The 26,868-nt window shown below is 38.2% G+C and overlaps 2 protein-coding genes and 2 non-coding genes across 4 annotated transcripts in view; 1 reads left to right on the forward strand and 3 right to left on the reverse strand.

Annotated features, from left to right (window-relative positions):
- LOC140680196 (uncharacterized) overlaps nt 1-24,288 on the reverse strand; it is a 104,035-nt gene extending 79,747 nt beyond the window's left edge. The window contains exon 1 of the mRNA XM_072916631.1: nt 24,093-24,288. Coding sequence (XP_072772732.1) covers nt 24,093-24,164 — 72 coding nt within the window. The 5' untranslated portion in view covers nt 24,165-24,288. The remainder of the gene's footprint in view (nt 1-24,092) is intronic.
- Nucleotides 1-26,868, reverse strand: part of LOC140680201 (uncharacterized) — a 194,826-nt gene that overhangs the window by 19,069 nt on the left and 148,889 nt on the right. The window lies entirely within an intron of this gene.
- On the reverse strand, nt 25,008-25,126 carry LOC133571133 (5S ribosomal RNA). Its single transcript, XR_009810291.1, has one exon. It is a non-coding gene; the product is annotated as a 5S ribosomal RNA (ribosomal RNA).
- On the forward strand, nt 26,463-26,581 carry LOC133571326 (5S ribosomal RNA). Its single transcript, XR_009810417.1, has one exon. It is a non-coding gene; the product is annotated as a 5S ribosomal RNA (ribosomal RNA).

A 26,868-nucleotide genomic window follows, 5' to 3' on the forward strand; every position in this document is an offset into this window, starting at 1 on the left:
CATTGTGCTTCATGAGACATTCTCTCAAAGGTATAATGTCTGTCCCTTCACCCAATGGCAATGGATGGCACATTGAGTTCAAAGTGACATGGATGACTACAAATGCTGCCCCTGATAGTGTGTTAAAGGTAGTCCACTGCAGCTGCAAGCAGAGCAAATGTGAGACAGGAAGATGTTCCTGTATGTCTGCAAGACTTTCCTGTACTCATTTGTGTCGCTGCCAAAATTGTGCCAATATTTCCATGGAAACAGAGGATAAAAGCACATGGGAAGATGGCTGTGATGATAGTGATAGCTAAGAGATGAACAATGTCTCCCTCCTTCAGAAAACGCAAAGTCACACTTAATGAGTTAGTTCTCTAATCAAGAGTTTTTGCCACATATGAAAAAAATCCCTCAGAGTATTTTACTATGTATTTTCTTTTAGTTACTTAAGTTAAATACTTTAAAAATAGAATGTGAGGCTACAGTGCACTTGACCTAAAAAAAAAAAAAAAAATCATAGTTTGAGTTTGTGCCAAATTTGAGGAATATCTATCAAAGAATTCTTGAGATATGGCTTTAACAATGTGCAAAGTTAAGACAAAATAATAAAAAAATGTATTTAAAAAAATCCTCAAGACCTGCTGTGACATCAACACATTGTTGTGTTCATGTAAATATTGTTTTGTATCATATTGTGTACACATTCTAAACTGTAATGCACTTTTTGTTGTATTTCCATTTTTCGGTATTATTCGATATTTTGATTGATGTCAGCCATTTTGGGCCAAAGTGTTCTTTATTTTATTGTATTTTTGACTTCCTCTTATAACACAGTATCTACTGAAATGTTGAATGTATAAAACATCATTGTTTATCAAAATGTACCATGTGTATGTTCAATTGTACAGCTTGTACACTTATTTGGAAGCGTTTTTTCATTTTCTTTTGTTCGTTTCATGGTTTCAATTCAAATGAAAGTATACCAATGCTAAAAAACTTGTCTCAAATGTTAGGTAAATGTATTAATGTCAATTTGTGAGAGAGATTCTGTTTCCAGAATGAATGTAAATACATTTATAAGAAAAAACAGCTGCCTAAGATTTTCGTTTTTTTGTAATTCCTATTTTTATACATTTATGGCTCTAAAAAAACCCGCCAGGATATTTTGCGGATAACTTTTAACCTAATGTCCACAATGACATTGTCTATGCAAAAATGCAAAAAAAGAGTAGTGCCCAGACGTGGGAACCAAAATCACTTTCTAGCCACTTTTTCCTGGTTCACCTTTTGGCCTATGTGGGGAAACTACGAATGTGCGCTTCATTCACTAACGGTGTTTAAAAAAAAGATCAATTAGAATAATCCATAATGTTGGATATAGAGAACATACAAACTATTTAATGAATCAAATATATTGAATTTCAACGACTCGGTGAGTTTGCAAACAGCTAAAATTATGTACAAAGCAAACTAATCTGCTCGCCAAGAATCTACAACAATTCTTCTCAAGAAAAGAGGAGAAATATAACCTAAAATCTAATTTAAAACATTTGTACGCTCGTACAACACTTAAAACATTTAGCATATCAGTATGTGGAATTAAATTATAAAATGATTAAGCAAGGAAATCAAACAAAACACAAAGTTTAAGAAAGTGTTCAAACTACAAGTGTTCACTGTCATGAAGTGGTGGTGAGGAACCCCAAGATGCAGAGATGACAGGCTTGGTCAAAGAAAACATGGTTTTAATGTTAAACAAAAAGCAAGGAAAACACAAAGCAGAAAGCAGGAAAGAGCAAACAGGGACAGGAGTCAGGATCCAGGGAATAGCTCACAGCATTGAAGAAACAGGCAACAGCAAACGATACTCCAGCACTGACTGGAGGGCAAGGCAGGTCTAAATAGCAGCCGACTGATTGACAGCAGGTGTGGCCAGGTGCCAATCAGTCGCAGCTGAGGGGAACAGCGCTAATGGAGGCAAGCAGGAAACTGAACACAAATAAGAGCGCTGACAGGAAATAAAACACAAACAGAGGGAAAACTAAAACATAACCAAAACTGTCAGTGACAAGCCTGACATTCACTAAGTACAAAGAATAAGAATTATGATAAACATCTTGAACTTTTTCTTTATTATTGTTGTATGTCTAATATTTAAGTATGTATTATTTGTTTACTTACTTATTGTAAAAAAAAGTATTTACTTGTTCACTGTTCTGTTAAAAAACAGAGAACAACAAATGATTAAAATGCTATGATATGAAAAGGGGTAGAATAAATAAGCTTTGCTTCTTCCTACTCCTTTTCCGACACCGTTATATTTTTTGGGGGTGTGTTGGTATGGACTAGGGAGTGAAGAATAACGGTGCAGTGCTCTCTGCCGTTATTAAAAAGAGACGACTGACTTTTATTACAACTTTACTGACATAAACACCCAGCGATCATGATGGAGTATCAACCTTTTGTCTTAAAAACTTTCATAAAGAAATAATTGACAGTGATTTGGTATACAAAAATGTCTGCAGAAGATGTAAAAATCTTAAAAAATAAGTAAGCCAATTTTGATGATATTCACACCCTGATAATACAAATGTCTCACACATATGTTTTGCTTTACAATCTATAATCAAATTATCTAGGTAGGTGTGTTTTTAGATGTTATGATATTTATAATAAGGGTTTTAAAAATGAATGAGTAATAATATTTCTAAATTTTTTTCCACAAAGAATTATAGTATATGCTATATATGATAATAACCAACTAGTGTTATTTGAGTTGTTATGAAGTATTATCATGACGTTATTAAGAAGTTAAAAACTACAAGTACTCAACACTCAGCAAAATACTGTATTTTCAAAATAAGACTTGTACTATAACAGACTAGCAAAATGAAGACCATATATGTGTCATGTGTTTTTTAGTTGGTATAATGTTTAATCATAGTTCGTTATTGAAGGTGTGATACAAATTATTACCCACACATTTTTTTTAAAATTCAGCAAAATAGCATTGTTTCAAAACAAGAGTTGTAGTATAACCAACTGGACACCATCTATGCATTTAGCAAACAAAATGCAATGTTAATTCAGTGCACGTATTGAAAGTTACTTTTAAATGACATGATGAGGTAAAAAGATGTAAACAAACCTGATCTGTGTAGCATACCTTGAGGTTTGAAAACAGCATCCAGTAGTTCTTGTTGTCGCTCTTTTTCCTCTTTCGTCCGAGAAAGTTCCTCCTCATACTCTGCTATGGTTCTTTCAAACACTCCAAATATTTCTTCAACGACAGAAATTAGTCGCTGTTCCATCAACATTCTCAGCTTTCTGACCGGACACATTTTTTAAGCAAACAAAACCTGCGTGTTGCTAACTTCCGGCTTTTCTTCTTCGCTGGTTTCTCGCTGCAACGATCAAACGGGCGGACTTAGAGCTGATTTTAAAAGCTGAATTAAGATCAATCAATTAATCAATCAAAGTTTATTTATATAGCCCTTAATCACAAGTGTCTCAAAGGGCTGCACAAGCCACAAGGACATCCCACATCAGGGCAAGAAAAAACTCAAGAAAAAGTCAACCCAATGGGCACAAAGAGAAACCTTGGAGCGGACCATAGATGTGGGGGTTCTGGGGAGCCTGGCTGCCCTGACGGAACAATTGCTGCAGGGTACATGAGAGACTCCTGGGAGAAATGGAGAATTAAGTGACTCTCAGTGTTTACCGTCCAGGACGTGGAAGACCTCTACCTATTTGGAACCGTGATCGCTGGCCATCTGCTGATTGGGCTGAGCATTGCTTTGGTGTATCCTCAAATTCGGTGGATGATGGCAGACATTCAAGGAGCCCAAAAGGCTGCCCATCAAAATGGATGACATGGGTCCAGCTGTGGGAACACAGACTGTGGCCATTTCAGAACTGAATCATAAGTTGGATCAGGACTCTCTCCAGAGGCTGCAGCACTTACAGAACTCTGCTGCTCGTCTTTTAACCAAAACCAAACGATGTGAGCACATTACCCCTGTACTGACTTCCCTTCAATTTAGAATTGTACTTATTGTTTTTAAATGCTTACACCAAGAAGCCCCGTCCTATCTTATTGAGCTGCTGCAGCCTTGTTGTCTCAGCAGGACCCTGAGGTCTTCAGACTAGGCTAAAAACCAGAGGAGATGGATCCTTCTCAGTGGCAGGGCTCAGACCGTGGAACAACCTTCCACTATCTATTAGATCCTCCAGTCTCTGAAACAACTTAAATATAAAAACATATTTTTACTCCCTGGCGTTCAAATCCAGTTAGGCAGGATATCTTGGTTGCTTTGTTATTTCTTGTTTTATCCTTTTTTATTAATTTATTACATTTTAGTATCTTTGGTGATATATTCTGCACTTCTTTTAAGGTATATTTTACTATTGTATTGTATTCATCCTCCTATGTTACCATGTTAAAGGCCTACTGAAATGTGATTTTCTTATTTAAACGGGGATAGCAGGTCCATTCTATGTGTCATACTTGATCATTTCGCGATATTGCCATATTTTTGCTGAAAGGATTTAGTAGAGAACATCGACGATAAAGTTCGCAACTTTTGGTCGCTGATAAAAAAAAAGCCTTGCCTGTAGCGGAAGAAGCAGACGAGTAGCGTGACGTCACAGGTTGTGGAGCTCCTCACATCTGCACATTGTTTACAATCATGGACGCCAGCAGCGTGAGCGATTCAGACCGAGAAAGCGACAATTTCCCCAATAATTTGAGCCAGGATGAAAGATTCGTGGATGAGGAAAGTGAGAGTGAAGGACTAGAGGGCAGTGGGAGCGATTCAGATAGGGAAGATGCTGTGAGAGGTGGGTGGGACCTGATATTCAGCTGGGAATGACTAAAACAGTAAATAAACACAATATACTCTATTAGCCACAACACAACCAGGCTTATATTTAATATGCCACAAATTAATCCCGCATAAGAAACACCTCCCCCCTCCCGTCCATATAACCCGCCAATACAACTCAAACACCCGCACAAAACACTCAATCTCACAGCCCAAAGTACCGTTCACCTCCCCAAAGTTCATACAGCACATATATTTCCCCAAAGTTACGTACGTGACATGCACATAGCGATCAAATGTTTGGAAGCCGCAGCTGCATGCGCACTCACGGTAGCGCGTCTGCTATCCAACTCAAAGTCCTCCTGGTTGTGTTACTGCAGCCAGTCGCTAATACACCGCTTCCCACCTACAGCTTTCTTCTTTGCTGTCTTCATTGTCCATGAAACAAATTGCAAAAGATTCACCAACACAGATGTCCGGAATACTGTGGAATTTTGCGATGAAAACAGAGCTGTTTGTATTGGGACACAATGGTGTCCCAATACTTCTGCTCAATCTGTGATGTCACGCGCAAACGTCATCATACCGAGATGTTTTCAGCCGGATACTTCCCAGGAAATTTAAAATTGCACTTTATAAGCTAACCCGGCCGTATTGGCATGTGTTGCAATGTTAAGATTTCATCATTGATGTATAAACTATCAGACTGCGTGGTCGGTAGTAGTGGCTTTCAGTAGGCCTTTAAGCATTTTATGTAGCATTCCCATTTTACACTTTTTAGTCTACTCTTGTGAAATATCCACTGTCATGTTACTCTTTATAGTTTATTAATTAGTCAATTAATAAAATATTTAATGAGTCCTGCTGCTGTTTTACTTTTTTGTGGTGTCATATTTCTACCTGTTAAGAAAAGTATTTGATTAAATATATAAATAATCCTCCATATTGGCAGCCATAGTGATTCATTTATTCAGCAGAGCATTAAAACTTGGATCTGACAAAAAGTAAACACAAATGCTGTCTTCCTCGCTGATAAAACATGATAGCAACATGCATTTGCTAGCTCATGATCGCCCCCACTTCTCAGTGTGGCGAGTTAGAGTACTACAAGAAGCACTCTAATACAGTGCTTAAATCTGTATTTTTAGTCTTATTATCAAGGAATAATGAGGTCACACTTATATTAAAACATTAATGCTAAGGTTTCGTCCAGTATTGGGCCGGTGATGATGATGATGATGATGATGAAGATGTATCTGTGCAAGTGAACAATTGGATCCACAAGGGACAACAACCCTTTCCACAGACTACACACACACATCAGAAACATAAATGTTAGAAGCCTACAACAATATATGTGAAGAAGACTTTAGGATTAAAAGTGAAGATGTGAGGTGAAATAAGTACAAATGCAGCAATAAAAACAAGCAACTCCACTCACGATGGCTCTAAAGTTCAGTGATGTGTTGCTAACTTCAGCATTTTTCTTCTTTGTTGATGTTTTGCAGTAGTTAACATCCATGATGTAACAATGCTGCTAATCTACCAGAGTCCACATTTTGTTTACCATTTTATTCATTCATACTTTTAGTTGGATAATAACATCAATAAAATGAAATGGAAAAATGTGTGGAAAAAAAACAAAGAAAATAATAAGATGTCCTCTCTTCAAAGATGAGAAAAAATAGTAGCTACAAATATAATATTCAATACATGCACACAACTTAAAAAGTAAGTACAGGACAACATATAAGACTAGAAGATGAGAAGCACTACATACAACATCAAATATACATTCTTATTAAACATGCTGTGTTTTTAAACTACATTTAGCACAATCACTGTTTAAGTGTTTTTACATCCCTGCAGCTTCCATGACTGTTACACACTCGTGTCTACTGACCTGATACTTATACCTGAACATCTTATCACACACAGTGCAACTAAACGGTTTCTCTCCAGTGTGTGTTCTCATGTGTGTGGCCATGTCACGCTTTCTGGAGAAACTTTTCTTACAAACAGAGCAAGTAAAAGGTTTCTCACCTGTGTGTGTTCTAATGTGCAATATAATTTTCTTCTTAGTGTTGAATCTTTTAGCACAAGCTGAGCAAGCAAAAGGTTTCTCTCCAGTGTGTGTTCTCATGTGTCTGGTCATGAGTTGCTTGCTGGAGAAACTCTTCTTACAAACAGAGCAAGTAAAAGGTTTCTCACCTGTGTGTGTTCTCATGTGCAATATCATTTCCTTCTTAGTATTGAATCTTTTAGCACAAGCTGAGCAAGAAAAAGGTTTCTCTCCAGTGTGTGTTCTCATGTGTGTGGTCATGTTAAGCTTTGTGGAGAAACTCTTCTTACAAACAGAGCAAGTAAAAGGTTTCTCACCTGTGTGTGTTCTCATGTGCAATATCATTTCCTTCTTAGTGTTGAATCTTTTAGCACAAGCTGAGCAAGCAAAAGGTTTCTCTCCAGTGTGTGTTCTCATGTGTATGGTCATGTGTTCCTTTCTGGAGAAACTATTCTTACAAACAGAGCAAGTAAAAGGTTTCCCACCTGTGTGTGTTCTCATGTGTAATGTCATGTCATTCTTAGTGTTGAATCTTTTAGCACAAGCTGAGCAAGCAAAAGGTTTCTCTTCAGTGTGTGTTCTCCTGTGCAATACAATTTCCTTCATAGTGTTGAATGTTTTAGCACAAACTGAGCAAGCAAACGGTTTCTCTCCAGTGTGTGTTCTCATGTGTATGGTCATGTGTTCCTTTCTGGAGAAACTCTTGTTACAAACAGAGCAAGTAAAATGTTTCTCACCTGTGTGTATTCTCATGTGTGTCGCCATTTCATTCTTAGTGTTGAATCTTTTAGCATAAGCTGAGCAAGCAAAAGGTTTCTCTCCAGTGTGTGTTCTCATGTGTCTAGTCATGCTTTGATTTGTGGAGAAACTCTTCTTACAAAAAGAGCAAGTAAAAGGTTTCTCACCTGTGTGTGTTCTCATGTGCAATATCATTTCCTTCTTAGTGTTGAATCTTTTAGCACAAGCTGAGCAAGCAAAAGGTTTCTCTCCAGTGTGTGTTCTCATGTGTGTGGTCATGTCACCCTTTCTGGAGAAACTCTTCTTACAAACAGAGCAAGTAAAAGGTTTCTCCCCAGTGTGTGTTCTCATGTGTCTGGTCATGTGTGGCTTTCTGGAGAAAATCTTCCTACAAACAGAGCAAGTAAAAGGTTTCTCTCCAGTATGTGTTCTTATGTGTCTTGTACAATCCCTCTTCCATCTAAATGATTTCCCACATTCAGAGCAGTCAAAGTGTTTGTTGTTAGTGTGATGTCTCGTATCACCTTTAGAGTCATTTTTACTCTCCAAAGGTTTTTGGATGTGGTCACTGTGATCAGAAGAGTGTGACATCATGTGGTCCATGTCTGACAGTTGAGCAAAGATGCTGTCTGGTTCTGACTTGATATCTTCACAATGCTCTCCATCAGCTTCTGTGATGTGTTGACTTACAAGCTCCGCCCCTCTGTTCTCCTCACTTTGACTGTGATGAAGCTGGAAAGACTGAGCTTCATCTTCATCGTTAGCCTCCACCAACCTTTGAAGCTGCTCCCACAGTTCCTCCTCTTCCTCTTTAATGTGTGGGGGCTCCAGCTCCTTCTGTCCCACACTGGAGCTCCACTCCTGCTGCTTGGAGGGAATCTCTTCTTGACTCCCCGCTGACACCCGCTGGACGTCTGCAGAACAAATGAGGTGTTACTGTATTGAAGTTTGCAGTATTCAAACTATTGACATGTGAGCTAGGCCAAATAGACAGTGATGGGCAAGCTACCTGGACAATGTAGTAAGCTAAGCTACAAGTTACTCTCAATTAAATGGAGCTAAGCTATCCTCAGAGAATTGTAGCACGCTACACTACAAGCTACACTGCAAAAGTAGCTTGCCACATCAAATATATATATATATATATATATATATATATATATATATATATATATATATATATATATATATATATATATATATATATTGGCCCACATGTATAATATCGATGTTTATGTTGTCCATGGAAAGAAGTTAGTAAGAAGCAAAAGAAAAACAACCAACCATGGATGACAAAAGGACTTAAAAATGCTTGTCACAAAAAAAAGACATTATATGGAATATTAATAACACAGACATCTATAGAGGCAGGAAATAAGTATAAGAAATATAAAAATAATCTAATTGGTATACTAGGAACATGTAAGAAGGAATACTACAGACAATTATTAAAGAAGAACAGAAACAACATGAGAGCAACATGGGGCATCCTAAATAGCATCATTAAAAATGCTGCTAAGAAAGATTACCCCCAGTACTTTCTACATGGAAATACAAAAAATGACAATATGAACCAAATAGTTGAACGTTTTAATGATTACTTTGTTAATATCGAAAAAATGCGGAACAAAGATTTCCAAATGCTGATGATGGATCAGTTGAGGACTTGAGTGAGCTCATAGACAGAAATCCCAATTCCATGTTTCTTAAGAACGTGACAAAAGAAGAAATAATCAAAATTGTAAAACATTGTAAATCCAAGACCTCAACCGACTGTCATGGAATAGATATGGTAACCATAAAAAAGGTTATAGAAGACATTTCAGAACCTCTGACATATATCAGCAACGTATCATTTCTAACCCGCAAATTCCCTGACAAAATGAAAATTGCAAAAGTCGTACCAATTTCTAAGAATGGAGACATACACCAGTTTACTAACTACACACCAGTTTCATTACTTTCACCATTCTCCAAAATCATGGAAAAACTATTCAATAGCTGATTAGATTTATTTATTAACAAAAGTGGGACGCTGGTGGAGAACCAATATGGACTCCCAGCAAATATCTCAACATCTGGTCAACATACCGTATTTTCCGCACTATAAGGCGCACCGGATTATTAGCCGCACCTTCTATGAATTACATATTTCATAATTTTGTCCACCAATAAGCCGCCCCGGACTAAAAGCCGCGCCTACGCTGCGCTAAAGTGAATGTCAAAAAAACGCTGCGCTAAAGTGAATGTCAAAAAAACAGTCAGATAGTTCAGTCAAACTTTAATAATATATTGAAAACCAGCGTTCTAACAACTCTGTCCCAAAATGTACGCAAATGTGCAATCACAAACATAGTAAAATTCAAAATGGTGTAGAGCAATAAATAGCAACATAATGTTGCTCGAACGTTAATGTCACAACACACAAAATAAACATAGCGCTCACCTTCTGAAGTTATTCTTCATTCGTAAATCCTTCGAATTCTTCGTCTTCGGTGTCCGAATTGAAAAGTTGCGCAAGCGTGGGATCCAAAAATGGCCGGTTCCGTCTCGTAGAAGTCATCGGGAGTCAGTGTCGCTGTTGTTGTGCAGCAGTTCTGTGAATCCTGCCTTCCGGAAAGCTCGGACCACAGTTGTGACCGAAACTATCTGCCCAGGCATTTACGATCCACTGGCAGATGTTGGCGTATGTCGACCGGCGCTATCTGCCCGTCTTAGTGAAGGTGTGTTCGCCTTCGGAGCTGTGTGAAAAAAGCCACCCGGCCTCTTCGCGTAAACTTCCCTTAACCACTCGCTCATCTTTTCTTCATCCATCCATCCCTTCGAGTTAGCTTTTATGATGACGCCGGCTGGAAAGGTCTCTTTTGGATGGGTGGAAGTTAGCATGGCAAGCTAGAACCACAGTGAAGGATGACTCCTCATTCCCTGTGGTGCGAATATTCACCGTACGTGCTCCCGTTCCACAGTGCAGTTCACAGGAATATCAGTTGCTGTGAAATACGGTAGTAATCCGTGTGCGGATGGAGAGATTGCGTCTTTTTATGATCCGGATCCTTGTCGCGTAGTAGGAGCCATTTTGTGGTCTTTACAGATGTAAACAGGAAATGAAACGTACGGTGATATCCGCGCGTTTTTTCTTCTTCTTCCGGGGGCGGGTGAAGCGCTTCCTGTTCTATGGGGGCGGGTGCTTTCCTTGGCGGTTGCTTGCGTAGAAGAAGAAGCGCTTCCTGTTCTACCGGGAAAAAAGATGGCGGCTGTTTACCGAAGTTGCGAGACCGAAACTTTATGAAAATGAATCGTAATAAAGCGCACCGGGTTATTAGGCGCACTGTCAGCTTTTGAGAAAAATTGTGGTTTTTAGGTGCGCCTTATAGTGCGGAAAATACGGTATGTAATAACAAGTGTATGTAAGATATTGAAATGAATCAAAACAATGTGTATATATATATATATATATGTTTATATATTTAAAAATGCTGGTCCTAAAGAGGTAAGCATTTTTCAGAGGTTGTCAAGAAGGCCACACATACAATAATGTGTGTGTGTGTGTGTGTGTGTGTGTGTGTGTGTGTGTGTGTGTGTGTGTGTGTGTGTGTGTGTGTGTGTGTGTGTGTGTGTGTGTGTGTGTGTGAGTGTGTGTGTGTTTTTGAGACATGAAAAAGGAAAAGTATCTTTAATATGAGGAGGTGTGAACAAGTGATGACATAAATCATGGTCCCATTAACATTGCATCTAATACTAGAGTCTGTGAACATTGCTCCAAAGTCAGGATTTTTTGTTGATTTAATGTGCATATAAAACTAACATTGACAATGCAAAGGCAGCAATATATGATAAAACAAGACGGCAGCTAAAGAAGGACTTCCCTATTCATCCCCAAAAAACCTGCCAGGTGAGCAGCTGATTTGACCACTTCTGGTGCTGACGTAAGACAACCTGCGTCCCATATGTTTATTTTAATGAAATAAGTTTATTTCCATCATATAATCAACCATCAACCATTCTGTGTGACCAGTTTAACAGTACAGATGATACATATTTAACAATCATACACATTTACACACAAAAAGAAAAGAAAAGGAATGACGGAAAAAGGAATAGGCTGAAGCCAAAGCTTATATTTGGGGGGATTACCCCCAATACTTCTTAGACGGAAACACAAATAATGACAACATGAAGGAAGTAGTTGAAAGCTTCAATAATTACTTTGTAAAATTGGAAGAAAGGATTCCAGACCCAGTTTCAATTGAGGACTATAATGATACCATAGAGCCAAATCCCAACTCCATGTTCCTCAGTAATGTGACACAGGAGGAAATAGTTATAATCCTGTAATCTAAGACTTCAACTGATTGTAATGGAATTGATATGGAAACCATAAAAAAGGTTCTAGAAGAGATCTCAGGACCATTCATGTATATTAGTAACCTATCATTTTAAATACCCAAACTAAATGAAAATAGCTAAAGTTGCACCAATTTATAAGACTGGAGACAAACACCAATTTACAAATTATAGACCTGTTTCTTTACTTCCACAGTTTTCTAAAATCATTGAAAAAGTGTCCAATAACAGATTAGAGAGTTTCACAAACAAACATAGAATACTAGAAGAGAAGCAATATGGATACACAGCTAATATTTCAACTTTGATGGCTTTATTTGAAATGACAGAAGAAATGAGCAATGCAATAGATAGTAAAAAATGTGCAGCAGCAGTGTTGTTGGATCGAACTAAAGCATTTGACACAATTAATCACAATATTTTCATCAAAAAACTAGAAGGATATGGCATCAGAGGGTTGGTCTTAAACTGGATAAGAAGTTATTTAACCAACAGGAAACAATATGTGAAGCTAGGCCAACACACTTCTACAACACTAAATATATCCTGTGGTGTACCTCAGGGATCAATACTAGGACCTCAATTATTCAATCTCTATATAAATGACATTTGTAAAGTTACAAAAGATTTAAAGTTAGTATTATTTGCAGATGATACAACAGTGTTTTGTTCAGGAGAGAACACACAGAAGATAATACAAATAATAACAGAAGAAATGAACACATTAAAAAGATGCTTTGACAATTTTTGAATCTCAGTAAAAGTACAATAATGCTATTTGGTAACAGTAGAAGAGAAAGTCAAACACAAACACAAATAGACGGAATAGAAATTGAAAGAGTAAATGAAACCACATGTCTAGGTATAATAATTGATGAAAAATGACTTCATATTCTCTACTGCTCACTAGTGTTACATATCTGACTTATTGTGTAGAAATATGGGAAATAACTACAAAAGTACACTTCATTCATTAAATGTGTTACAAAAAAGATCAGTTATAATAATATATCATGTTGGATATAGACAACATAACAACTTTGTATTTATTGAATCAAAAATACTGAAATTCAACCACATAGTGAATTTGCAAACAGCTAAAATGATACACAAAGCAAACTATAACCTGCTAGCCAAGAATGTACAACAATTCTCAACAAAAGAGGAGAAATATAATCTTAGAGAAAAATGTAATTTAAAACATTTGTATGCACGTACAACACTTAAGACCTTCAGTATATCAGTATGTGGAATTAAATGATAGAATGGATGAAGCAAAGCAATCAAACAATGTACTAATATGATCCACTTCAAGAAACTCTTCACACTTAAAGTGTTTACAAAGTACAAAGAAGAAGATAAACATTCTCAATTTATTTCATCCATCATTCACTTTCTACATCATCTTGTTGTATGCATGCATGTGTGATGTATCATGTTGTATGCTTGCATGTTCCAAATAAACTCAAAGTCAACACAACTCAACTCAACTAACACTTGGTGGACATTCAAGCCACAAAATGCAAATGGAGTATTGTTGGTGTATTTTGGATGGTTATAGAGGACCTCCCATTGGCTCCATTGCAAGTGGTCTTTTATTTACATTTATGAGTTAGAATTAGGGCTGGGTGATGTATGGAATATACTGGATATATCGTGGGTTTGTCTCTGTGCGATATAGAAAATGACTATATGGTGATATTGGAGTATACGTTCTCACACAGTTGCTTTTAGCTGCAGGCATTACACTACAGGCTCTTCTCACTCTTTCTTGTCTCTCCTTCTCACAGAGACATAAAACAAGCGCACCTTCTTACATACGTCACATACTGTCACGTGTGCAACGTCATACGCTCTCATGGAGCAGACAGGTAGCGGCATGGTAACGTTAGCTGTGGTGCTAGTGGTAATACGAGAGAAAGAAGGTGCCAATCTGGTAACAAATGAAGGAATAATTCATTCCCAAGACAAACAGCAGGGGGTCCATCGTCTGGCGGTGGTTTGGCTTCAAGCAGGTAGATGGTGAACAAGTATGCGGCAAAAGCGTTGCTACAAAAAGTAGCAGCACTGCTAATGTAGCATCATTTGAAAAGTCACCCGCTAGAGAATGAAGAGTGCTTGAAACTCCACATGTCAACATCTCCGTTCAGTGCCACACCCACAAAATGCCCAAGCAACCATTTCCAGATCAACACCGTATGAAACAAATAGTCAACAACAGAACGAGATAACGTCCGCAGGAACCTACCACATAGCGAAGGACATACACTATTTGATTTCCTATTATGCAGCTCATTTTTATTTGACACTTATTGAAATATCTTGTGTGACATCAAGCACAAAAGTGCACTTTATTTGTTTTAAACTATTGTAGTGGCATTCTGTACAAAAAGTGCACTTTAATTTAGTGTTGTTATGATATGTCATCTTAGTGACATCTTGTTTTAAAATGTCTCTGACAATCTTGAACTTTCTGTTTGGAAATGACATGAATGTTTGTGCCACTGCTTAATAACTGTTTAATAAATACACTTTTGCTAAATTGACTTAGTTGTGATTTCCCTTTCTGCATGAAAGTTTAAAAGTAGCATATATTAATGCAGTATGAAGAAGAATGTTTTAATGTAGACACATAGAATCATCATACTGCTGTGATTATATACATTACAGTGTTTCCCACAGGACAGGCATCTATTTGTGGTGGTGTGGTCGGGGTGCGGGGGGTGACGGCGGCAGCGGCGATGACCAAGAAGAACGCGGAGTTGGAATGTAAGTACAACACTTAATGTACATATTTAGCTCATTAAAATTACCGACATGAAGGCGAGAAACACTTTATTTCAACAGACTCTGGCGCCGTACCTGTCGTCAAAACTCCAAAGACCGACTGCACAGTTGCGCTAACAAAATAAGAGTCTCAGAAAGCTGGCGTGCACAAGCTAGCAAGCTACGGAGTTTGCCGACAATGTATTTCTTGTAAAGTGTATACAAAGGAGTACAGAAGCTGGACAAATAAGATGCCAAAAACCAACTACTTTCATGTGGTATTGGACAGAAAGGAGGACTTTTTTTCTCCTCCATTCGAAAATGCGGACGTTATCAGCACCACTGTCTGATTCCTATCAATGCAAGTCATCACAATCAGGTAATACACCAACTTATATTCTTGTCTTCATGAAAGAAAGGAATCTATGTGTTAAACATGCTTGTATTATTTTTAAACACCTTTAACTTGTTAACAATATTAACTATATGTGTTAAACATGCTTGTATTATCTTTAAACACCTTTAACTTATTAACAATATTAACTATATGTGTTAAACATGCTTGCATTATCATTAAACACCTTTAACTTGTTAACAATATTAACTATATGTGTTAAACATGCTTGTATTGTCATTAAACACCTTTAACTTGTTAACAATATTAACTATATGTATTAAACATACTTGTATTATCATTAAACACCTTTAATTTATTAACAATATGTGTTAAACATGCTTGTATTATCTTTAAACACCTTTAACTTGTTAACAATATTAACTATATGTATTAAACATACTTGTATTATCATTAAACACCTTTAATTTATTAACAATATTAACTATATGTGTTAAACATGCTTGCATTATCATTAAACACCTTTAACTTGTTAACAAAAACATATATTTCATAAATAAGTAAATATAAATTATATATATGAATGAGGTAGATCCCCACGACTTGATCAATTGAAAAGTAGCTCGCCTGGAGAAAAAGTGTGAGCACCCCTGAGTTACACCCATCTGAACAGGTCAGCCACCTGTTTAAAGCCCGATCACAGTTGAAATCTTGAAATGAAGGGCCTTTAATGGCCAAAACATTAACCTGGACAACATTTTAACAGCTGGTTGGCTCAGATTTTATTCTTTTCATTGCATTCACATGCTACCGTGGACAGTGGACAATTTAGCTTAATTATTAATGCAGTATCTGAAGCACCGTCTCCGCGTGTGTTTATTGACAACAGGGTTATAACCTGGACACGTTAGCTCGTCGGTATGGTAACACGTGACGTGACAACGGCGGCGGTGTTAATGAAGCAGCGTCTGTCCGTCCGTCTTCGTCTTCGTCTTCGTCTTCTTCTTCTGGCCCACCAGGTGAATTAAGTGCTATTGGCGGAGTTAGTAGGCTACCGCCACCTACTGCACCGGAGTTGTAACTACAAGGTACATTCACAGACAGAGTCCCTTTGCTTTTATGAGCGGTCGAGCGAGTCAAAAGCCGAAAAATCCATTTGTGGCGGACGTAATTATTTCGTGGCGGGCCGCCACAAATAAATGAATGTGTGGGAAACACTGCATTAAGTGTTCATTCAAGGCTAAGGCAAAATGTCCACATATATATGGTGTATCGTGACATGGCCTAAACATATCCACATATATATGGTGTATCGTGACATGGCCTAAACATATCCACATATATATGGTGTATCGTGACGTGGCCTGAACATATCCACATATCAATAAAAGGCCATATCGCCCAGCCCTAGTTAGAATACGATTTTTATTTAATTTTTTTAATATATCCACCATAATGTCTTTTATAATGATTGTGAACGATAGAAAAATTCCCCCAAAAAGTGCAGTTCCCCTCTAAATTCCAATGATTAGATTTAAGACTTGAAGTGTATGAGCATGAAGTGATGAAGCCTACTTGGATGAGTCTTCTAAGACAAAGTGAACAGTCCAGTTGTGATGGATTGAATGCCCTGAGAATAAAATGATATGTGCTTACTTGGACTGTGATGAAGCTGTGAGGACTCAGGTGCTTTGTCTTCATGCTCTTCAGTCTTCACAGAGACAACAGTCAGTGGAAACTTGCTGACATCATCCTCCTCCTGCCCTACAACACACTCTCCCTCCTCTTCCTCTTTCATGTGTGGATCCTCCGCTTCCTCTTTAATGTGGGTGGGCTGTGGATCATCCTCTTCCTCTTTAATGTGAAGGGGCTGTTGAACGTCTGTTGGGTAAATAAGTCAATAAGATAAAGAGAGAATAGAAATAGTTTTGGACTGACACTGTTAACACAATGACATTATTTGTGTTCTTTTGTGTGTTGTGTTAAAAGAGTGTAACAAAACAACCAATAAAAACACGGAAATACTTCCAGCCACTAAAATTCATTCAAAAGTGAGTACAAAAACAGACTTGGAAATTTGATGAGGAGCAAGTTTTTTTTATAAGTACAAGGCAGCATTGATTGAGGCATTCTTAACTTTACACTCACTGATATAAAGTGTGTAAATATTTTCTTCTGTATACGGTCTATGACACCTAAACTTTATCTCTAAACTTAACCACAATTTGTGGTGTAGAATGACGTCTGGAGCTCAAGATAGTTCCACATGTCTGGGAACGCCACCGACGGATAATCCTTGATATTACTCAACAAATCTTTAGGGATCTATTCCGTTTCATAATTAGATTTTTTTCTCGTATCTGCTTTTTGCAGGAAGATCTAGGCCAGGGGTGTTTAAAGTAATTTTAGATGGGGGGCAACATGGAGGAAGATCTACTCCAAGTTGGCCGGACTGGTAAAATTACGGCAAGATAACGTAAAAAATAAAGACAATTGCTTTCTTTGTTTAAAAAGAGAACAAACACATTCTGAAAATGTACAAATCATGTTGTTGTTTTTTTTATACATACAATAGTATTCTATCTTTAGTTGTCCTTTTTTACACTTTCAGAATCAATTATGTGATAATGTTCATCAGTCAACTCATTGGTGTTCATTTTCAATCTATCAAGATAAATAAATTATATCAAAATCAAATTACAGTATGTTATTGATGTAGTTTGCTCATTTTCCCCGACTGGTGCGCTAACATCATGTGTTTTAGTTGTGTTTTACATATGTAGCATCATCTACAAAGATACAAAGAATTGCTATTGCGACATCTAGAGGACACATTTAGAACAGCAGTTTCTTTCATTCAAAAATTTCGACTCATTTTTGTACTTAGCCAACTCATCCCGTCTCATTCACTCATTCACACACTAATGGCGGGATCTGCCATGCAAGGCGCTTACCACGACCCATCAGGAGCAAGGGTGAAGTGTCCTGCTCAAGGACACAACAGACGTGACTAGGTTGGTAGAAGGTGGGGATTGAACCAGGAACCCTCAGGCACGGCCACTCGACCAACCGCGCCACTAGCCTTCCACCATCGACCTGCCTCCTAGCCTTCCACCATCGACCTGCCTGCTAGTCTTCCACCATCAACCTGCCTACCAGCCTTCCACCATCGACCTGCCTGCTAGCCTTCCACCATCGGCCTGCCTGCTAGCCTTCTACCATCGACCTGCCTGCTAGCCTTCCACCGTCGACCTGCCTGCTAGCCTTCCACCATCGACCTGCCTACCAGCCTTCCACCATCGACCTGCCTACTAGCCTTCCATCGACCTGCCTGCTAGCCTTCCACCATCGACCTGCCTACCAGCCTTCCACAATCGACCTGCCTACCAGCCTTCCACCATCGACCTGCCTACTAGCCTTCCATCGACCTGCTGTTTGCCTACAGCCATTGGCTTTGTCTACAGGCTTCCACCTGTCGGTCTTGGTTGCTAGTCTTTAGCCCTGTCTGCTAACATCTTCAAAAGTGGTAAAACGAGTGGAACTTCTCCTCTCACTATGTCACATATTATTATATTGTGTTTTATACTTTTGTGTGGTTTTACTGGTGTCCCAAATGGGTCTGGTCCCCCCCACTCACGAGCTATGCTACTTCAAGATGCACAGTTTGACATATTTGATCATTTGACAATTCATCATAGTGGCAGCTACAAAATAACCTCGGCCTTATCTCAGTTGAAGATTTCTGTGACTTTGGACAAAACAAAATGGCTGCATACTATGGTAGAGTCCATTAATTCTTATTGTTTCCTTGTTTTGAGAGATCACGTCAACATTACTGCATCCTCTCCTATTGTGAGCACTTACTTTCACAGATTAAAGACCGACTCAAAAGATGGTAATTTTAAGTGCAAATGTTTAGTTATAATATTGTTATTGCTCTCAGGAAATGTTGAGACTAATCCAGGCCCTGATACACCTACACAATGTCTTACACCTGCGGATTTTAAAACTAGATCTGGTCTTGGGATTATTCATATCAATGTTCGGAGTTTACTCCCTAAACTGGATATGATAAAGATCTGGATACACTCAACAAATGCTGATATTGTAGTCTTATCTGAAACTTGGCTTAAACAATCTGTGCTTGATACAGATATTTACATTCATGGCTATAATGTCTATCGTACTGACCGACAAAGAAAAGGTGGTGGAGTGGCCATATATATTAAGCAGAGGCTTGATGTTAAATTAGTGCTCTCTGAATCAGTAAGTAAAGAACTTGAACTGTTAGCACTTTAAATCGAATTAGCTAGAAATCACCACATATTGGTAGTGGGGTGTTATAGGCCTCCATCTGCCCCTACTAATTCCCTATCTACTCTTGTGAAGCTTCTGTCTCAACTGAAATACAAGGAAATAGTGATTTGAACTGGGACTGGCTCACATCTGTGTCTGACTCTTTGAAAGCACAGTGTGAATCTCTAAATTTAACACAATTAATTAACTCAGCTACAAGACCTAATCCTTAATGCCCTCAAAAAGCTACACTCATTCACTTAATTCTAACAAATATGCCCTTCAAATGTGTTGCATCTGGTGTTTTCCCTAATGATGTAAGTGATCATTGTGTGATTGCAGTAGTGCGAGACACAAGGATTCCTAAAAGCAAGACTCGTCTTCTTGAAAAACATAATATTAAATTATTTGAGACGCAAGCTTTTTTACATGACTTGCATCTTTTTAATTGGGATAGAATTGCTCTTTTTGATAATATTGAACTGGCTTGGAAATATTTTCACAAAAACTTTTTGAGTATAGTGAACAGACATGCCCCTTTTAGAAAATGTAGAGTTAAAGGACGTGACAATCAGTGGTTTACATCGGACCTGTCAGATGTATTGCATGAGTGTAATGCTGCTTGGGCCAGGGCACGCAAGTCAGGGTTAGAAGCAGATTGGTTCAATTTTAGACAATTAAGAAATCAATTTACCTCTCTCCTTCGGAAAGTCAAATCAGAATTGTATTTCTCCACAACAACTGAAAATCTCAAACACCCAAAGAAGTTTTGGAAAATCATCAAATCTTTGTCCACCTGCTGTAATTATGTCAATCTCCCACCTAGTATACTTGTTGATGGTGTCAGAGTAAGTGACAGAAGAGAAATGGGTAGTCATTATAATAATCATTTTATTTCCTCTGGTTTTCTCTATAATTCTGACAACTTTACTGAAGTTCCGCTAACTCCGGAAAGAACCGTTGAAAATACCCAAGTTTTTAACTTTACACCCTTTACCACAACAGAGGTCATGAGGGCTCTAAAACAACTTAAACCTACAAAGCCAGCTGGCTCAGATAAATTGGAGCCGCTCTTTTTAAAGTTGGCAGCTGAAATTATAGCTGGACCACTGACTCACATTTTTAACTTTACTCGAATTTCAAATGAAATCCCCTCGGATTGGAAATATGCCCTTGTAATCTGCCTATTAAAAGGAGGTGACCCAAGTAATCTAAATGATTACAGACCGATCTCTAAACTCTCTGTTCTGGCAAAAGTTCAGATAAAATATTTTTTGGAAACCAACTTTATTCTGTCACCATTTCAGTCAGGTTTTGGCAGAAACTACAGTACTGTTACTGCTGCTATGAAGTTTATAAATGATGTAACTGAAGCTCTTGACAAGAAGCAGTGCTGTCTGTCCCTCTTCATTGACTTTTCAAAGGCATTTGATACTGTTGATCATGTCATTTTAATCAAACGTCTTCCAGCTATTGGTTTTTCTCAGCAAGCAGTTGGATGGTTTGCAAATGACCTCACAAGTAGAACTCAGGCTGTTCAGATAGAAGGTTCCTTCTCGGACGTACTTCAAGTGGAAAAGGGTGTCCCTCAAGGTTCTGTGTTGGGCCCATTATTAATTAATAATCTTGGACAGAATATTCCGAACTCAACTTTCCATTCCTACGCTGATGATACTGTCATATACTGCACAGCACCCACTCCTGCTGAGGCCTTTAAATATCTACAACAAGCATTTGACAAAGTACAAGAACAACTTTGCTATCTTCAACTGCTTTTAAATGCAGAGAAAACAAAGTGTATGTTCTTTACCACGTCAAAAACTGTAAGATCAGCACTGTGTGAGAACATTTGAACAAGAAATGGGCAACAAATTGTGTTAGTATCTGCTTTTAAATATTTAGGATTTTAATTGATGACCATTCACATTCAGTATGTTGCAAAAAAACCCTGAAACTTTTACTGGGATTTTATTATAGAAACAAGTCTTGCTTTTTTTTTACTGTGAAACAGAAATTGGTGGAAACAACCTTTTTACCTGTTATTGACTATGGAGATGTGTTGTACATGAATGCTACTGCTGCTTGTCTCCACAAGCTGGATAGTGTGTACCACGGGGCACTGAGATTCATCACCAACTAACTCACCATTGTGTGTTATACTCAATGGTTAACTTACTCACCATTGTGTGTTATACTCAATGGCTAACTTACTCACCATTGTGTGTTATACTCAATGGTTAACTTACTCACCATTGTGTGTTATACTCAATGGTTAACTTACTCACCATTGTGTGTTATACTCAATGGTTAACTGGACATCTTTATGTGCTCGACGTCTCAATCATTGTATGTGTTCATCTACAAAACTATTCTGGGTATCACACCATCTTATCTGCCTTGTCTTTTAACAAAGAAACAAGGAAGTCGCAATCTTCGTTCAATGAATGTTCTGCAATTTGTCGTCCCCAAAGTAAGAACTGAACTGGGCAAGAAAGCATTTAGGTTTTCAGCAGCGAAGGCTTGGAATAACCTACAATCCAATATTCAACTTCAAACCCTTGTTACATTGAATGAGTTTAAAGCTTCTGTGAATTGATTGCAGTCTACCTTGTCTGTATGCACATGTGTTATGTCAGCAAGTTTTAATGTTGTAAATGTCATGTTTTATGTGTTGTTTACTGTTTTTAATGTAACCTTGCTGCTGCCCTCTTGGCTAGGTCTCCCTTAGAAAAGAGATCTTTGATCTCAATGGGATTTTTACCTGGTTAAATAAAGAAAAAAAAACAAGAAAAAAAAAACAGCTGTTTATTTGAAGTCTTAAAGAAGTCAACTATGTGTGCAGTGCAAGGTGAAATGCAGTTATGTCATCTTCTTGTCAATAACACACACATCAAACTTTTGCGTGTTGTTGCTTCCTTATTTGTCATTATTCAAAGCTGATTTTAATGTGTAGCAGCGGCAGCTGAACTCAATGTGACAACGTGTCATAGTTACGTCAGTCAGCTGGAATTAAAAATACCAATAGTTGCGTCATCAGTCCAGAATCTTCACGGTTCTCATGGACGACATAAATAGGAACCAGTACTAAAAAAAATGGTACTTGGTATACATCCCTCATCTTCACCACTAAACCTTTGAAATATGCTGACATATGTGCTGCTAAAGGTAAATAAACAGTAGCCATATTGAATGTTTGCCTTCATTTGACCACGTGAGGTAAGGAGGACGGCCTCTAGGTCACATGGTTACACCCCAGAAATTACACTGTTGATGATTGATGAGCATTCATTTTTAAATGGTGGTGTTAAAAAGCAAGTATATCTCCATCTTTAGTCATAAATGTGGCCCCCGGATGAACATGTGTCACAAACATTGTATTAGATGATATGTGGATGTTGTGCTTACTTGGACTGTGATGAAGCTGTGAGGACTCAGGTGCTTTGTCTTCATGCTCTTCAGTCTTCACAGAGACAACAGTCAGTGGAAACTTGCTGACATCATCCTCCTCCTGCCCTACAACACACTCTCCCTCCTCTTCTTCTTTAAAATAGGGGGGCTTCGGATCCTTCTCGTCCCCTTTCAAATGTGAGGGCTGTGGATCCTCTGAAGTGAAACTGTCCCCCTGCAGATGAGGGAGACATTCTTCTTGGTGTCCAATCAGCTGATGGATGTCTACAGGACACAAACAAATCACATTTTAACTCCTACATGCTAAATATTAAATCGTACATGAAATATAGGGCTGTGGCTATTGAAAATGTTATTAATCAAGTGTTCTACTGGAAATGTTTTCGATTAATCGAGTAACTGGATAAAACTTAGTGTTGCTTTGTTAAAGACAAATTTAAGCGACTTTAAGACATTTCACTTAATAATGAACTAACTAAACAATTGGTTTGAGATGGTATGAGATCAAGATGTCATCTTTAGATCAGGCTTTGTTTTTTCCACAATCACTGCCACATTAAAAAGTTAAAGTACCAATGATTGTCACACACACACTAGGTGTGGCCAGATTGTTCTCTGCATTTGACCCATTAACCTTGATCACCCCCTGGGAGGTGAGGGGAGCAGTGAGCAGCAGCGGTGGCCGCGCCCGGTAAACATTTTTTACGGTGATTTAAGCCCCAATTCCAACTCTTGATGCTGAGTGCCAAGCAGGGAGGTAATGGGTCCCATTTTTATAGTCTTTGGTATGACACAACCTACCGATCTCAGGGCGGACACTCTAACCACTAGGCCACTGAGTAGGTGGATGTAGCAGGTGTTGTAGTAGGTTAATGGCTGCACCAATATGAAGGAAATAACAGGTCAGTATAGCTTTTACACACATAAATAACTTGTCAAACCTGCCAGCTAGCAGGCTAGGTTTACAGCGTCAGTTACCATGGTAACTGACTCTGACTTTGTCTTACCTCTCTTATTTTTGGAGGTCAAACTCTGGAGCTTTACACACTCAGGAGTTTGCACTTAACCTGCTCTCTGGAATATTCCCCCGGTGACTGTGTGAGTTTTGTGTAAACATGTTGATACACTTTGTTACAAACTGAGAGGAACATCAACCTCTCATAAATATTGTGTGTCTGAACATCCTCACATGACAATTCATCTTCCTATAGACAATCTATTGAAGAAAAGTGTTCATAATAAATATAAAGTTAGTAAAGATGTGAGAGTAAGAAGTAAACAAACCTGTTGTGTGTAACACAACTTGATGTTTTTCATGTTGTCGCTCCTTCTCCTCTTTTGTTGGACAAAGTTCCTCCTCGTACTCTGCTATGGTTCTTTCGCACATTTTCACACAATCACAACACTTTACACTCACACTTGATCTCTGCTTAGCGATGTGTTTTCATCTCTCTTTGTTAGCAGCTAACAAGCTAAGCTAACTCGCAAGCTAAGCTAGCTCGAAAAGTGCGCTCAGACTAATATAACCGGATGCAAACAGTTATTAACGATGTTACTCTATTTAATAGAGTGTAATAAAGGACATATATGTGTACATGGACGCACAGATTAAGAACACTGAACTGTGACGACTGCAATAACGTCTTCACCGTCAGACGCCATCTTGCTTTATCATCGACCTGTTTGGTTCGCGCGCAGTCTTGTCAGATCTCGCGAGAGAAACAAGTACAAACCAGCTCTTTTCCAGATCTCGCGAGAGAAACAAGTAACCAGCTCTTTCCCCCCACCCCCGGTACAACTATTTCAACATTCTGAAAATAAAAATAAACTTTTACATTTTCAAAACAAAGACATACAACTTATTTTGGTAAATAAACAGTAGCTTATATGACCCCTTTAAATGATAAGTTGGCTGATCAGAGCGAGACGAGTCGTGGCTCCTCAGCTTCATGCAGGACGGAGTGGTAGGAGGCGTGGGCGAGGTTGACTGACTGCAAAAGACCACACCATTATTTTTAAATCAATCTAAATATTGCTCTAGTTGGTATTTGTGTTTTAAATCCTGTTGTAAAGGTTTGTACCTTCAACTGTAGTTGTAAATATTAAGTGGAATTGTATTATAATAACCGAATATATTCCCTTATTTTGGAATAGTTGCAATTAAAGCAATACATGAATCACAACAGCTGTAGTCTCAGCACTTTGTAGCGCCCTCTGGCGTGAGTGTAAAAGCTTACAGCACCTGGTATTCCCAGGCGGTCTCCCATCCAAGTACTAACCAGGCCCGACCCTGCTTAGCTTCCGAGATCGGACGAGATCGGGCGTGTTCAGGGTAGTATGGCCGTAAGCCGAAAGACGAGGTAAAAACAACCTTTTTAAATGGAACTCTTACAGACGGGATGGGAGACAATTGTTATTTATCTAAGAGCCTGGCGCGCATACGTACACTAATGTGCTTTTTTTGGCCGTGCGATTGTCCTCCTTTGCTATGGCGGTCAAGTTGCTTTCACGGTGGATATTTGCCTCCGGAGCTCCAGCGGAAGCTCCCCCTCACTGTGCCCACACTGCTCTCTCATGCTGCGGGGAGATTGCAGGAGAGGTGCCGCTCTCAACACTACTTTATGCTTAGGGACCGTCAATAAATTACTATTGTCTTCGAAGATGTATATCTGCTACATCAAAACACTGATTCATCTAAAAGGAGGTCAAATAAATAGTCCTACATTTTTAATATCGTTCCTGATTTTATAATTTAAATATTTTTTAATGTAAACAACTCCATGTCATCATGCAACTTAGTAACCAAATTCCACTTTATATTAGTCGTGCTAACATTTTATTTTAAAATAGGATCAAAAACATTTTGATATTAAAAATAAATGTTTCTTTTTAATAGATTCCTGGTCATATGACCTAAAATCCCAAATTCACTTGATATTTGAAGTGTTTTCTCTAATGTGTTTCACACCTTTTTGTTTTAAAATGTAAGTTTAATTGGATTTTATATAAATTTGTAATATTGAAAACCATGGTTTCATTTTTAGCTCCCACAACAACTACGACTATCCAACATAAAACCAACTTGACTCTCATTTGGAGCTAATAAAAATGTTGATAATTATCTGTATAAGACATATCATGCACATGATCTTTATTAAAACACTCTTTTTTTAAATAAAACCCTATTTCAGAATAAAAGGTTGTGCGTTACACTAAAAGGTTAGCACGACTAATAAGTGGAATTAGGTTACTAAATTGTATGACATTGAGACTATTGGGAAAATATCCTTATTTTTTATATTAAACATGGATATATATGTTAGAATTATGAAATAATGGGCATGCACAATAAGGAGGTATGACTAATTATTTACCTTCTTTTAGATGAATCAGTGTTTTGATGTAGCAGATATACATTTTTCAAGACAATAGTGATTTATTGACGGTCCCTAAGCATAAAGTAGTGTTGAGAGCTGTGATGAGGTGGCATCTGAATGCAGCTGGGATAGGCTCCAGCACCCCCTGCCACCCCAAAAGAGACAATGGATGGAGAGCTGCACCTCACACAGCCAGAAAAAGCACATTAGTGTACGCATGCGCGCCAGGCTCTAAGATAAATAAGAATTGTCTCCCATCCCGTCTATTAGAGTTCTATTTAAAAAGGTTGTTTTTACCTCGTCTTTCGGCTTACGGCCATACTACCCTGAACACGCCCGATCTCGTCCGATCTCGGAAGCTAAGCAGGGTCGGGCCTGGTTAGTACTTGGATGGGAGACCGCCTGGGAATACCAGGTGCTGTAAGCCTTTACACTCACGCCAGAGGGCGCTGTTTCTCACTTCTTGCAAAAATAAAAAACAATGGTTTTTATTTCACTTTCAGTTTTACAAAAAGACATTTCATTTTATAAATTCACCAGTCACGGATAGTCCGTCAATATGTTCAACACCAGTTTGGCTGTTACTGCAATATAACAATATAACAATGTATCGTAATTAATACACAATATGAGAATGTGTGCTGTATAAATGAATGAATGAATTACTTAATTTAATAACACAACAGGAGCAGTAAATATGCAGGGATTACCTAA

Source organism: Nerophis lumbriciformis, linkage group LG28 (genome assembly GCF_033978685.3).
Source record: "Nerophis lumbriciformis linkage group LG28, RoL_Nlum_v2.1, whole genome shotgun sequence".
In the NCBI taxonomy this organism is placed as follows: domain Eukaryota; kingdom Metazoa; phylum Chordata; class Actinopteri; order Syngnathiformes; family Syngnathidae; genus Nerophis; species Nerophis lumbriciformis.